Source organism: Quercus lobata, chromosome 10, assembly GCF_001633185.2.
Source record: "Quercus lobata isolate SW786 chromosome 10, ValleyOak3.0 Primary Assembly, whole genome shotgun sequence".
Classification (NCBI taxonomy): domain Eukaryota; kingdom Viridiplantae; phylum Streptophyta; class Magnoliopsida; order Fagales; family Fagaceae; genus Quercus; species Quercus lobata.
The window spans coordinates 58,465,925-58,482,283 of record NC_044913.1 but is presented as its reverse complement, the minus strand read 5'-3'; the positions used below and the strand labels follow the sequence as shown (position 1 = coordinate 58,482,283).

The 16,359-nt window shown below is 35.0% G+C and overlaps 2 protein-coding genes across 2 annotated transcripts; both read left to right on the top strand.

Annotated features, from left to right (window-relative positions):
* Positions 1–11,898: 11,898 nt before the first annotated feature.
* On the top strand, positions 11,899–13,018 carry LOC115965083 (serine/threonine-protein phosphatase 7 long form homolog). The gene is made up of 4 exons (XM_031084287.1): positions 11,899–12,458; positions 12,559–12,649; positions 12,822–12,911; positions 13,010–13,018. The coding sequence occupies exons 1-4, from the start codon at positions 11,899–11,901 to the stop codon at positions 13,016–13,018; spliced, it is 750 nt and encodes a 249-aa protein (XP_030940147.1).
* Positions 13,019–13,533: 515 nt separating this feature from the next.
* LOC115965082 (lysine-rich arabinogalactan protein 19-like) lies at positions 13,534–14,033 on the top strand. Its single transcript, XM_031084286.1, has 2 exons — positions 13,534–13,540; positions 13,585–14,033. The coding sequence occupies exons 1-2, from the start codon at positions 13,534–13,536 to the stop codon at positions 14,031–14,033; spliced, it is 456 nt and encodes a 151-aa protein (XP_030940146.1).
* The last annotated feature ends 2,326 nt before the right edge of the window (positions 14,034–16,359 follow it).

Here is a 16,359-nt window from a genome sequence, read left to right as displayed (position 1 = left end):
CTTTTGTGGCTTTTTCTACTTTTTTTGTATAAGAAAAAACCCACTTTTATGAGTTTTGATAATCTTTTTTGGTAAGTTTAATCATGTATGAGATTTTTTTAAAACAATTAAAAACAATAATATGTATGAGATTTCATTAACTTTTGATACGTTTAATTAGGTAAAAGAGTTTATGTACCTTAATTTGTCTTTTTTTAAATGTTACTATGTCTTTTATGAGATTGGCTAATTAGAATGACATTAATTTTAAAATATGAACTTTTTATATATATAATTATATAAATCGGTATTCTACTGTACTAGATTTTCTCTCGAAAAAAGAAAAATGAAAAAGAAGAAAGAAGTCGCGTTCCACAGAGGATCTTTCATTTTCTGGGACAAATATATTGTTGTTATTATGTCATTATTGGAATTCCCAAATTTTCCATTGTTCAAATTTCTCTATTAGTAGTCAAAGAAACAATTATCACGTTGTATAGAACTTGGCACAAGATAAAAAGCAAAAGATAGGAATGATATTGGGTTGGGTTGTAACTTGTACAACTCATTGCCCAACCCAATTCTTTCTTCTTTTGTAGAAATTCTTAGTCTGGCCTCTTAGCTAGGCCCATGGTACATGCTTATGCCTTATAGGTCCATGAAGCAAGGCGACTGCAACCTCATTTGCATAAAGCTGGGCTCAATTGGTCCAAGTCTAGGCCGAATCACCTCTTCTTCGTTTAGGATTAGGCTCCTCATATGGCACACACTGTACACACCATACACCTGCAAATCCTTTTCTCTTCTATTATACCCTCATTTAAGGTCAGCCAATTTCTTTCTCTGTCTCTTCTTCTCAAAAAAAAAAAAAAAAAAAAAAAAAATATCTTTCTGTGTCTCTTAAATTGGTCCAAGAATGCCCATATTCCATTATTTATCAAATCTCTTTAATCCTTTTATTTTTTATAGGCCTAATTTTTTTTTTTCATTTATTTCTCATTCAATAACTGCAAATGATCAATATTCAAGAGGCTCTCCAAATTAGAGAAAAATGGCAGATTTTTTAGTATCTCCTCTCTAGTCAAAGAAAAATAGCCCAAGACACAGTGGCAGCGCAACATAATAATTAAATATTTTTTTATTTATCTACCCTTAAAAAAAAAAAGGAACACCCTCAAAAAAATTAGGAATACCCTCAAAATTTTTTTATGCCAATAAAATTAAAGAGAGATGTCATGTCCATAACATTTTTACAATATTTTCATAACAAATCATAGATGGTTAGTTATTATTAGTTCAAATTTGAACCTAGCACTAAGATTACTTTTTTATGACAACAATAATAACCAGTAACAACCTACTACTTAGGATTTATTGTAAAAATATTGTGAAAATGCCATGGACATATCATTTCTCAAAATTAAATTTTGGTGGATTATTTGTTACATTTTGGCCAGTACCAATTTTTAGAAGAAAAAAAGAAAAATCCCTAAACGGAAAAACTCGTCAGCACAGCATGTCATTACCTGCGTCAAATGCCTAAAAAACAAATCCAGCCATCGCAAAGGTCGGCCCTACTTCTTCTTCTTCTTATTGTACTATTTTTGGTTGTTGTTTTTTATTATTTAATTACATATTTATGTTTTAATATTATAAAACAGTAATTGTTATGTAATAACTAAATGATCTGAGTGTCAAAAAAGAAAAACTAAACGATTTGTTTTATTTGAGGTTTACTTATTTGGATCAATAATTTTATGTTGTATAAGAAAATATAAATATAAATATATATTATTTTTAATTTTTTTTAGAAACCCCGAAATACCCTGAAATGGTACGTCGAAATAGATTAGTACCGAAATATTCCGTTCCACTAAACAAATCGAAACAGTGTCCAAAACAGTATTCATAACATTGCTTTCAAGCAAAAAGAAAAAGCTAAAAAAAAAAAAAATTGAACTAAAATCTAAAAAAGAAAAAATTGTAATAGAGAATCTAAAGAAAAAAAAAATTGTAACAGAGCAAGCCCACCTAGGAACACCCTAAAAAATATTCCTGGAGTCGCCACAGCCAAGACAAGATTGCCCATTTTTCCATAATCCAGAAACAATTTGGTAAGTCTATCTCCTCTTCTCTTTTTCTCTTTTTACTTTCCCAGCATATACTCACTTTCCTAGTTTACTTCACAAAATTTAGGTTATTCGATGGTTGTTATCAAATTGGGCCTTGGGGGGCTGAAATATATTTAGCTGCAAACAAGTTCAGGTATATAAATCTCTCTTTTTGCCCAGGACATTATTATCTTTTCCAACATAACACAATCCAAGGGTAATTCTTTGCTTCTAATATTTAAATTCAACAGTTTAACAAGAGTATGTATGCTTATTTCTTATGTATGGTGAAAACATAATAATACTCTTCTACGTGATTGTGATTAATATTAGAGTTGTGTTTCAGCCAACAGTCAAGTTTCTTTGCTTTATAATAAAAAAACAAAAACAAAAACAAAAAACTATGGTTACCGTTATAGTTGCATGAAGCATCAGTTTCTAATAGTACTAGCTGCAGATCGGTGAGATGTGCCATAAATTTTGACGTTATTATTATTATTATTATTATTATTTTGTTAAGTGTAAAGGGGATATGTAGATGAGACATGTAAGTATCAATTTCAAACCCAACTCAAAATAATATGATTATTATCTGATGGAGTATAATTGATATAGAGTAATATATTCTCTATAGGTTAGGCAGTCCATATTTGTTATTTAAAAGTGTTTTTAAAAAAAAAAAAATTGTTTTCAAGGAAACATAATGTATTAAGCTGGAGGATATATAGTTTTAATTAGATCATACAATTGATCTAGATTATTTCATACGGAAGCTAACATTATTTACCATTTTTGGAGGGTTATTGAGAATTTCATAAAAGCATTGTTTACAATTAAATGAAATTTTCACTTTTTTTGAATTTTTTTTTCATAATGACCAAACTAAAATATAGGAATCAATTATTACAAAAATGTTTCCTTACACACAAAACTAAGGAAGCTAGATATGTTGTAGATCTTAGTCAATCAATAATATAGCATATTAGGGGGGAAAAAAAGAAAACTAATTCACGGCACAAGTGTTTATTCATGTCAATATTTTTTAAATCTGGATTATGGTAAGAAAAATAAATAACACCGTCACCTCATGCTCAAAGCAAGAGTTAGATGTATGCAATTTTTTTTTTTTTTTTTTTTAATATAAATTTTATCAGTAACCGTTAGATGTGTGCATTTGATCATGATTTAGTCATTAATTGAACATATAATCTATCCTTTCTAGTAAAAGCTATATAAATTATCTATGCTCAACTTTACTAATCTCGTTCTCTAAAGATTCATGTAGTAGCTTTGGAATAGCCTCTTGTTTGATCTCTTAATGGTCCTAAACTTTTCATTTCAAACTATTAATGACATTATGTAAGTTAATATATGGCAAGTTGACTATTAAGACCACTCACACACAAAGCAAGAAAAAAAATCATTTGATTTAAAATTACATAAGCTCACATAGTCATGTTTAGCAATAAAAATGTAATGCCAAAGTTTGTAAACTAAAAAATAAAAGAACATTTCTTGTAAAAATATAAATAACAATTACAGACCGCACAAACCAATGAGTTTTTCAGATCTAATAATAATAAATTTGGTCTATTGAGTTCCATTTTAGAATGAATACCAATAATATCTTAATGAGCATAGACAAGAGTGAAGTGTTTTCCCTTGGTACTCAAGGTCACTCCAGGAGAGTGTAGCTTTGAACACGTTAGCAAGTTTAGGAAGAGATTCCAGATATGAAGCGGTTTTCATGAGGAGGTAAAGTCAACAAATCATTATATGGCATTAGATTTAAAGCGCAATATAGAACTATAACAGATTAAAGGAAAACATAAATTAATACAATTTGAAAATTCATTTTAGGTCTAATAGAATTTACCTTTCATCAATATCACATTGGGGGTTAATAAACTAATAAAAAACAGGGCATGAACTTTGCTAATGAGATGTTGAATCAGAGTCCGATTTAGCCACTGCCCTACAGTTTCAAATAAAGTATACCTGTTCAAACATATCTAAAGTTAGGAGGCATCTAAAAGAACTAATCACTATGCATCACTCTACATCTCTACATATATATATATATATATATATATCGTGTCCAATGACAAAAAAAACTGAGAGGTCACTTTCAATTTACCTAAACAAATTTACAACTTCTGGTGGACTTATTTTGCAACTACAAAATAAAAATGAACTCTTCAACTTAGTGAGAGTATCTCAATCTCCTCTGGGAATGACTAGATTTACAAAGTGAAACAAATCACCATATAAAAGATTCAATGTTAGATGAGAACAAATCTATATGTTGAACTTTAAAATGAAATTTACTTTTTCTCCTCAGGTTTACATATATATATATATATATATATATATATGGCAAAAACAACCAAATCTGTCTTCTGTGGTAATAGAACTCTACCAATCATTTTACAATCCCACAAAAAACTGTTATGAACCTTTTTTTTTTTTTTTTTTTTTTGTGTGTGTGTAGGTAATCTACCAAAAACATTCCACAATTTCAAGGTTAAAAATTGTCCCAAATAGATAATATAAATTCCAATATATCTAATACAACAAACAACAGTTATCAGATGTATACACATATAAAATAAGGAGGAATTCGATAAATGACACACCATTGGTTAGATTATACAAAATATACCAAAAACACTATGTCTAGAATCCATGGTAACTACATCATCATATTACATATCCATGTATAAGGCAGGCAATGCAATATACATAAACATAATTCATGTCCAAGAAACCCGAATGGGAACAGAAACATACATATGGATCCACACCAAAAATGGGAACTTTGTACGGGAATTTAGCATTAAAAAGACACTCTTAACATGAAATTTATATGACAACAGTAAAAGCTCACAAACAAACACAGACAGATAGATTGTGCACCCTGTCAAAAATTAAGTATCAAGGAACACAAAGTTACATCTAAAGTGAAGTCTTAATAATGCGTCCAATGGTGACAACAATAGATTCTCTTATATATTGAGAAATAGTAGTGTAATACTTATAGTTTACTAACTTATCCAAAAAAAAAAAAAAGTAACTACAGTTCACTTTAAAAAAAAAAAAAGGCAAGACGTAGCAATTGAGCCTTGGCTCAAGTGGTAGAGGGATGAGATATCAGGTAGCATTTAGATAAAAATCTTGCTTAACAAACATATGATGAGATGAGATGACCGCTATTTTCCTTGTAGCGTCATATTGAGTTCCAATCAATAACCTAGAGCCGAAGCAAATACAAATTACAACATGCTTGAGATGTGAGAAATAAACTGGGTAATCTCTAAGATGGTTTGCTACCATATCTGGCACCCATGCAATCATGCACGCACACACGCACATACTGATACAGACATTTGTTTAAGTTATTTAAACTTATCCATAGTAGGTTGAAAGAAGCAATGAAAGACATGTCAGAAGACACATGACATTATTAGCTTACTGCGTCAAGAGAAACTACAAATACCACGCACTTCAAGGTCCAGGAATGCATGAAATGCCACGATAAATAGGAAAATTTCTGTACATCCAGCATTAGGTTAAAGAGTAGCATCTTGAATTTGCTCTGATATCTAAAGACAAAGGTGAATAAAGAATTTTTAGAATAGATCAACTAAATGTTGGACAGAGATAATCACATGTCAAGTCAATGTCATGTACAAGAAAAACAGTATACAAGAATTAGTTTGGTCTTTAGTGCTGAAGGTGGCCTCTGAAGCCATGTACCAGATCATAGGATAAATGACATTATTTCTTTCACCTAATGCTTTTTAATGAGAGGTAGACCTGAAGTTTATGCTCTCCTATGAGGCAAGGCAGAAGTTTTAAGGTCTTAGCCACCTAAAGAGATGATATAGATAGCTTTCATTTGTACAATAAGAAGTTCTTTAAATAGTCTCTGTCAATGAATGCTTTTGGTAAGTTGGTTCTTTGAATATTACTGCTTACCTTGTTAGGGGTGAATGTTGATCACCCGACAACTGGCTTTAGTAGGTATGGTCAGTTGCCTATAGGTTTTACTTGCTAGAGATGAGTCCAAAGGGCTCTTCTTTAAAAAGGTTTCCTACATTATCAAAAATAAAAATTTGCTTCTTTGAATACTGTGACAACCTCATTACGGGCGATTGTTGATTCTGGATATACAGGAATTCTTGGGTTGACATAAATAAATTGTATTTAGCCACTAATTTATTTTGTCAATGGCTTCTAGGATATAGTGAAATTGTAGCATATATTGAATTTTGTTAATGGCTTCCAGCTGGTTAAGTGATTAGATGTGAAGCATGTTTCTAGTGGTTCCACCTTAAAGGGTGCAACTCTCAGTGCAAGTGACAATCATTTTAGAGTGAGATGTATCACAGCAGCAATTTAGAAAGTGTGATTATGGCATGCATTTTGAAGGTGTGTTCATCTAATTACATGCATTTTAGTTTCATTAGCGGGGTTTCTGCTGTTGTATGAGTTGTAAACTATGAAAATAAGGGTTAAGAGAGAAGTAGAAGGAAGAGAAAAATTACCCTATTAACTTGCTAATATAAAAAATAACTAGAACTCTTAAAACACACAAACACACACACATATTGTTGCATAATGTTGATTGAATTATGAAATGCTTGTGCATAAAAAAGCCACTGGGTGAGTAGTGCCATAGGTGCAATATTTCGCGGTGTATACCACTTATAAGACCAAGCTAGTATGTCTACCCATTAAATAATGGCGATAGAGGCATTATAGAAGGCATATGCATCTTCCCAAAGAATAAGACCAAATCTCATATGGGGTAGTGCGTACGATGATGGTTTGCTAATTCTTCATTAGCCTTTAAGTAACAAATTGATTTGGTGTCCAGTGTAATATGCCTTCTAGATATTAGGTTTTGGTCAAGCCTTATCTAACAGTGCATGTAATCCAAAGAATTTTACTCTCATTTGCACCGGAGAAATCCAAAAACATTATAGAAAGATTCTTCATGTTGACCGGTAAGAATCGACTATGTTGCAATTGTATCATGAGGGCATCCATGTGACCTCAAGCATTTGAATTTAAATAACTTGATGATATAATGACACATTGACACCCAATAAAGAAGTCTACACTTTCTTCTTACCTAGATGGGTTATTTGTGTCGATTAAAATGGATGATTGATCCATATGGATGATTGATCCCTATTACTAGATATTTTGTCTTTTCCTTTTCTCTATTTGTGATTCAGTTGGTGATGTATTTATTGCTTATCGTGAGTTCTTTGTTCGAAGGGTATGTTTGGACAGCATGGTAATGGCCCAGTTTGGAAGGCTACTTCTCTACGCACAATGTAGTGGTGTTGAGCTGTTCAGGTTTAAGCTTAAGTCTTTATTTTTGAGATCATTGTGTGAGTGGATTCTTGCATTTGGCTACCTCTCCATGCACAAAATAGTGGTGTTGAGCTGTTCGGGCTTAAGTTTAAGTTTTTATTTTTGAGATCCTTGTCTGAATGGATTCTTGCATTTGGCTGCATGAATTTTTCGTTTCTTCTAGATTATATAGACCAGCGTATTGTGTAGGAGTTCTGTAGGTAAGCCTTTTTATACATCATGTATACCTTTTGTCTTTCCTTTTTTTCTCTTATCAATTTCGTTGCAGCTCCCCCTCTCCCCAACATGCCAAAAAAAGAAAAAGAAAGAGAAATTGAAGTTATGAGATGGTGCTTGCTTGTGTTAGTCCATTATGGACAAGAGGAGTTATGAAGAAAGATCTTCAGAAAACTACCAATCAAAGAAAAAAAAAAAGAATTTCAGGAAACTACGCGAGACTTTCTCAGTCCATTATGAAGAAGAGTTTTGCGCAGAAAGATCTTCTGAAAACTATTACTTTTTAGGTGTAAATAAAAATTTATTAAAAAAAATGAAAAAGTACTGATAACACTGCTCCCCTGGTACACAGGCAGTGTACTAAGGGAAATAAAAAGCTAATCAAAACTACAAAAATCTAAAAAATCCCAAAGGAAAGGAATAGAGAGACCACTCATACTAGTCATTCATTGAACTCAAGGATAGCAAAAAGAATCATTTCAACTTAAGGATGTGACTTTCCTCTCCCTTGAGAGTTTGAAGGTTCCATTCTCCAAATAGTGCACTACCCAGCATAATAGCCCCCCTCCCAAAAAATTTCTGTTTGATGCCAACCAACACCCCTATTCCAACAAGCTAGCAACTCCACTACTTGTTTATGCATAAGCCAAGAAACACCAGCCGTGCAAACCTTAAGTGTCCATAGACTATAATCATAAGAACAATGAAGAAGGAGGTGATCCACCGATTCCAACTATTCTTAGGCAGCATCAACACAAATATTCCTCTTCCTCAAGTTATCCAGTGCAAGGATCTTCCGCTAGTGGCTGTCCAAGTGAAAAGAGCTACCTTATAAGGAGCTTTCACCTTCCAAATACTTTTCCAAGGGAGAGAACAACTTCCTCTGGCCTTTAGAACTTTATAATATGACTTAACTTCAAAAGAACCATTCCTGGCAGGCAACCACAGCACTCTATCTTCCCCATTCTGGCCAATATTAGTGGAGTATAGAAGAGAAAAGAAAGATTGTAAGCTCTCCAATTCCTAATCTTGAATCGATCTTGTAAAAAGCACATTGCAATGGAGATCCCCATTTTGTCTACACAAATGATCTGCCACAAATGCATCTACTACTGCTTGAGAGAATAATATTTTTTCTCAACATGAGTTATTTATTGGTCTACTACTGTTATGTAAATTTGTTGCTTGAGTGTACCTCTTTGTAATTCTCTATAATATTTTCTGTCTCATTGACTTAGGACAACGGGAAACAAAGTCAAATGATGTCGGGAAACTCTGTTCAGCTTGTATTTTGAGGAATTAGGGTTAGGTTTTGGTGGGAAAAAGGCTGCAAAATTGGAAGGAATATAGGGTTTCTAATGGCGAAAAAGAATAGTAGGTCTTGAGGATGAAACCAGGCTGAAAGCCTGAGGGCTGGGTTGCTTTTACAGGGATGTGAGTAGTAACCCTTGAACGGTAATTGGGCTGTTTTTTGGGTTATTTGGAACTATTTGATGGATTATGGTTTAGGATTTTGAAGTTTTTGATTTTGGGATTCTAAAGGTGATAAATCAATGTGTGTTTGCTAGGTTTAAATTTGATGGAAATGGAAGGACAAAAATGTAAACTTCCAGACATTAGTACATTACATCTAGAATTTCGATTTTTGTTGCTAAATAACTGTAATATGCTAAGTATTTTGTTAGTTGTCCTGTTGCGAAAGAATATGTAATAATAGCATCTCGAGTTTCTTAAACTCGAGATTCAATTAAAGAATCGAGCTTTTAGGACTCGTTTTTGTTGTTTTTCAGTTGCTAACATGGCGAAAGTTTCCACTTGGATAGCGAGTTTATAAAACTCGATTTCCAAAATCGAGTTTTATAAACTCGCTTTCGCTTTACCGTTTTCCACCCTTCCCACTTAAAAAACAATCTACAGAGACCCGTTCAAAATCTCCCAATCTCAGACACCGCTCTCTCAAACAAACTCTCTCAAACTCTCTCAAACTCTTCCCCTCACTGTCAAAATTTCAAAATTAACTCACTCTCAGACACTCCGCTCTCAAGCTCGCCGTGCCGAAGGTGCTGCTCCCATTGACACTCAGCCACCGAAACTCAGTTCTGCTTCCATTGACAGTCAGGCACTCAAAGTCAGTACTGCTCCCATTGAACCACCGTGCGCCTAAGGTACTCTCTCTTTCTCCAACTTCAAGCTTAGGTTTTGGCATTTCATGATGTTTCCTATTGCGTTTTTCAATTTCGGATCTGTCTGGGTTTTGGTGGTTCATGTCATTTCAGTGAATGCATGTATATTATTCTGTTTGGTTGTTTGGGAAATTAAATTTTTTTGACTGATTGAGCATTTGATTGGGTTTCATTAGTGTAAAAAGTGTTAATATCTGGATTACATTGATATTTAATCTAGTTTGTTGGGGTTTCATTTGATTTGTTTGTGGGTTTTGTTTGATTTGTTTGTGTATCTTGTTTCATGGTATTTTCACTGATTTGTTTTGGGTTTGTTTTAATTTTCTGATTGTATTTTCGTTTGTGGGTTTGTAAAGCAAATTATGGGTTTGATGAAATGCTTCTATGAACGGTGCATGAGTTGTGAAGTAATAAGTAAGAATATTCATTTGAAAAAAATGAGAACTTACACCAGAACATCTGTATTTGAGTGTGGACAGGGTTTTGGGGTTGTGCCCCATTTGGTTCAGCCATGGGAATAAGGAATGAGTCATTGCTTGGTTTCCATAGATTGATATCTGTCAATCTTTATCATTCTAAACAGAAAGAGAGCAAAGAAAACAAAGAAATCATTGATAAAACTCAATTTGTAATAGTTCAATGGGTTAAGTGTAATGAAAATAATAGTTTAGTGTGGAAAAGTGTAATTTGCTCTTGTTTTTATAGGCTTATTGATGTTAATTCAAGAGCTAAAGTAGCTTCCTCATTCCTTTCTTCATATTGTTAGGAATAAACCACTTCTGTTGAGACTCATGATTGATTTCGATGTTGAGAGCTTCAATTTGTCCATCATCATTGTGAAAATTAACTTTAGCTATAATGCTCTTATAGTTAATTTAAACTAGATGATGTCCCGTGCGATACACGGACTATTTTACAATTTCACTTGAACGTGTTACATGACAAAACCATAGGCTACCATAACCGAATGAATTATATATATCTCCCCTAACCAATTAGAAATGAGAATGAGGAGAAAGAGAATGAGAACCTCTTAATCTCATTCTTTGGATAAATATGCGAAGGTACCACAATGAAAAATTTGAAATAATTTTCTTTTGTGTTGTCCCTGTTTTGTTACAACTGCATTGTTTAATGTCAAGATGGGTCTCCTCTTTTTTTATTTTTTTGGATAGTATAGATATGTCTCCTTTAGTTGCATTGTTTCATTCTTGTAGGTGTCTTTGTCACTTCTCTACCTCTCTCTCTAAATGAACAAGCTTATTCTTGTGGGGGTATAAACTCAATTCTAAAGTACATTGATTCAAGAAAAAAAGCAGAATTAATGAAAGTAGTCATTTTATTTGGTACAGAATTCAATTTCTTTTAATTGTAAAAGTTTACAAAATTATTCCAACTCCAAAAAATTCATTATGTTTTTTTCTAACTTACCAATTCTAATTTCTTTGATTGCGTAAACATCATCGATTTGCATGTTTTTTGGTATGATTGCGAACTTATCTTTTTTGAAGAAAATTCTATTTTACAGTAGCACTCCTTTGCCCCTACACTATTAATGATCTCACAGTTGCACTGTTTGCAGTATGGAGCCTCAGATTGATGAGGAGTTAGAGGTCTTGGACCCCGGTCCGCGTCAGAGGTCATTGTTGACACGACAGCCATATCATCGATCAGAGGCCATTTGGAATGGCGAGGTGAAATTTCTAGTTCTAACAACTGTTTTAATATTTACGTTGTATTTGACTGTTAGTTAGCAAGTTCTTTCAATGTTGTATTTCTAGTTCTAACAATCGCTATTATTTTGATCGATTTTGTAGAACTCGGGCCCACTTACGTGCCGTGGTCGCACTAAGGAGATGGCAAACATTCAGATGCAAGATAATTGAGTCATTGATATTATCAAATTGCTAAGGCTAGAAGGATTATTTAGAGCCCCTTCAAGAGAGATAGATAATTGCCTAATATCGGCCCTAGTTGAGCAATGGCGGCCGGAGACTCATACTTTCCATCTTCCACATGGTGAGATGACAATCACCCTACAAGATGTGGAGGTAATTTTCGGACTTCCCATAGATGGTGACGTCTTGGTTGGGCCGACTGCTGTGGTGGATGATGGGGGTTGGAGGCAATTGTGTACGGAGTTGCTGGGTTTTAGTCCGCCGAATGACAATAAAACATTGGTGGGGCAAAGAATTCTCATCAGCCGACTTGTTGAGGCCGTTGCAGCGCCATTGCCACATGACGCAACGGAGATGCAGATACACCGGTATACCCGGTGCTATATTTTAGCGCTAATAGGGGACAAACTTTTCATGGACAAGTCAGGAGATAGGGTGCATTTGATGTTCCTGGACTTCATGTGTAACCTTCGTGATCCGCCACAATATAGTTGGGGTAGTGGTTGCCTGGCCTGGTTATATAGGGAGTTGTGTCAGGCAAGCGAGAAAGGGGCATCGCAGATTGGTGGGGCGTGCACCTTGGTCCAGTATTGGGCATGGGCAAGGTTGCCATTCTTGTGCCCGAGGATAGAGCCCCCACCTGGATGTGATTATGGCCCATGGCCATATGCTCCACTTGCATTTAAGTAAATCTTTTCCTGATACCAAGTGTGTTCTGCAATGTACTCTTCTTAGTAACTAAATTGTATTATTGTTCTTATGTTATTTGCTTGCTTGTAATTGTAGGTGGGTGCGGGTGCCAAGCCCGAAGAGTAGGCCATCCGGCATGGCCTTGGTCCACTATCGCGAGCTATTAGTTACAATGCAGCCAGAGCAGGTAATAATATTCAAAAAATTTGTTTGGTTATGATCACCTTCGTTAATAATATGATTGCTTCATCCTTTAACATATCTTTTGTTATAATTTTAGTTTTACCCTTTATCTATGTATTTTCCCTTGTTTCACATTTGAAGATGCTATGATAATTGTTTTTTTTTTTCTATCGTAGATTGTGTGGCAGCCATACGAGGCACACTTCGGCCACCTTCCTGAGTTCTGCGTTGCAGGGAGGGATACGTGGACAGCAAGGGTGCCGCTTGTGTGTTTTTACATAGTAGAGAGACACCACCCAGACCGTGTCCTTCGACAGTTTGGCTTGGCGCAGGAGCGGCCTGACCATGTTGTCTACGATGATAGGCTGCATAAAATCGACTTACGTGGGAAGGTGGAAAAGAATTGGAGGGAGGAGCATGGACCATATATCATTTCCTGGGAAATGAGACGACAACAACTTTGTCATGCACCTCCTCAGATTGGTGAGATGCCCCGCAATCATGCCTATTACGTCCGGTACCGTCCGGTCACTCGAAAGTATGTCGACCGCAACAGCGCTAAATTAGATATTATGGTAATGTGTTCTACTTACATTTGATTGCCTACTTCGTTTTACTTGAGTACATGTATGAACATAGAATCAATTTCTATGAATTTCTCAGCAAATCTGGTTTGATTTGACTGACATGTAATGAAATAGTTTTTGATACATATAGTATTCTAATAGAACTGTTAGTTTTGAGTAGATTCATAAGTATTATATTATTCATTCATTAATTGATACATAAATGTCTCAAGTCTAATTGTACTGGTTCTTTCTCCGTTTTAGATTCAAAGCCATTTAGCGCTGTTGGCGATGCTTCCTGAAGGCAGCCAAGCTCACAACCATGTCCGGCATGTCCTAAATAATGTGGCTGGCCTTGGTGGTGGTCCTGCAGTAAATGAGCATGCAAACAATGGGGATGAGACTGAACTAGCAGCTGCTGCAACCCCAAGCACAACTGCAGCACCCGTAAGTACACCGACCCGTGGTCATCGTGCTACTACAAGCCCAAGCACAAGCGCAGCTAGGGGTCGTCTTCGGCCTGCTACAGCAACCCCAAGCACAAGTGCAGTCAGGGGCCGTGGTCGGCGTGCAACAACCCCTCGGGTTGTAACTACTCTTAAGATGCCTCCACCCATCCTGCAGGCATCTCCTCAGCCTGAGGTCCCTTCACCCATCCCATATGCATCTCCTCAGCCCGAGGTCCCTTCACCCAGCCCACCTTCGCAGCCCAATTTCGATGTCAGTATTGACCAAAATGTGACCCCTCCTATACTCCCCGAGACACCCTCATACGCACACACCGGCTCTAGTGCACCCACTCCTGGCCTCTACATAAAGTAGGATTACCCACCTACCGCATCCTCATCTGACCCTCTAGGACCTCCGGTTGGGATTGACATTGTAGAGCCACATACTGATGTACCGGACGAGCATCCCCCTCATGAGCCCTCACCCCCACGAGGTAGACACATAATATTTATAAGTTGCTTTTCATCATATATACAAATTGAACATTTTTTCGTGCCATTTCTTAGTGTAGTACGACTATATTTAACAATTGAACATATACAAATCCATCTATCCTTCCTATATACAAGAGGCTAATTACAGCAACATGGTATGAGAGGTAAACACATGTAAAGCAAAAGATAATTGCAAACGCAATTTTTTTTAACACATACAAAATTGCAAAAGATAATGGGGGACTAAATAATTGCAAAAGATATATCATATAATTTTATAACACAAACACAACCACATTTGTTGGTAACACATACAAACCCCTCCCCCCCAAACAAAAAAGAATCGAGACCTTTTCAGTATTTGCAACATATTTCATGCTTAAGACATTAGTATCAACTGAAATCCCAATCAACTATTTTATTAGATTCCAAGACTACCTTTAATAACCACATCAGAGTGGACCTTTTAGCCTAATGAACACACGATACACACTCATTACAAATTAAATCTGCGTCAACATTGTGACTGTTCTCAACAAAAGCCCCTTCAAAAATGAATAAGAGAACCTCTACTCCATAATATTTTGTTCACACATACACATCTATATTAACCTGTACTAATCTATACTAACCTGTACTAATCTATACTAACCTATACACATCTAACCTATATAAACCTGTACTAACCTATACACATCTATATTAACCTATACACATCTAAACTCAATCTGCTACACCACTATAAAAAGTGTTAGGGACTTTAAAGGTTTCACTGGAAAAAAAAAAAAATGTAAACGTCCACATGATTTACCTATAACAAAATCAATGGTTCTTAAGTTTGCATCTTGTATAGAGGCAGACAATTCCTAAATAAAGGAACTGTCATGTTCTAGTGCTACGTTTACCATTTACTAAACTGAAAAGGGGCAACTCAAGCAGTTAAAATTACATTAATGTCTCTAGCACCATGTCAGAAAGCAAAATGAAGGAAATATTAGGCAGCCCTTAAAGTACTTCTTAGTCACTACACAAATAATCCTCTCCAAGTTATTTTTTTACTATATTCTGAGATGTTCACAATTTCCAGGCATGGCAAACAACACAGTCAACTCCAAAGCAAGACTTACATCCTAGCATCCACACCTAAATCCCCTGAGATATCTGCATACTCATGTCCTGCTAGTCTTTTGTACGCATTATTTCAAGAAGAAGTTTTGTAACTTCAACAATTACTATAACCATGTGCCCATTTTCTTTGTCTTTTAACAATAAATTCAAACAATCCACTAGCTCCTTCAAGATAAAGTGGTGACTCCACAATCAAGCAACACTCCACATCTCAGATAACAAGGGAAATGTACATTGCTATGAATCTTTCATAAAATTTTCTAACCTACAAGAATTTGGTGAATCTAATTCATGAAAGATTCATTCTCTTTAAAATTGGCAGATTTGATCAAGAAGAATTAATGCAGGGAAACACCTCAAAAAGAATAAAGTCAATGAGAACAGAATTTTTTTTATTTCACCAAAATGGCTAATGCAAAAACATATTTTTATCAAGATGGTTAAGATTAATCACATGAATTAGTAATAAATCAAAGAAAATATAACAAATAATATATAGCTCAAATGACATGCAAGCCAATAAAAACACGGAATTGAAATCAACAACAAAAAGATACTACAAGAAGAACATCTTATATTAGGAAAAAACATGGAGTCATTGGAAAACCCATAAAGTCATTGGGAAGTTCTCTTAGTGGCAAAACCCATACACAACTAATACCCAACTACAATAACAATCAAATCAAAAAACTCATACCTGAAATATGAAATTCTTGAGAGGGAAGAGCAGTGAGAGAGGCAATGTGGTGAGTGAGAGTGAGAGGTGTGAGAGTTAGTGAGGCTGAGTGTATGGGTGAGAGTTGAGGATGCTCTGTTTTTGGGTGAGAGTTTGAAGATACTGAGTATGGACTGAATAATATAGTCCCAGGAACACGTTCTGAAAACTACTACTATCTGTTTTTGAGTGTGGACAGAACGGATTAGTAAAATAGTTCCACCAGAACTCGAGTCTTATAGACTCGAGTTCTGTTCAAAGTTTATTTAGAACAATGTTTGGATAAGTAAATCTCGAGTCTTATAGACTCGGTTTGTGCCAAGCAAAACTCGAGTCTATAAGACTCGAGATCTATTGAAAT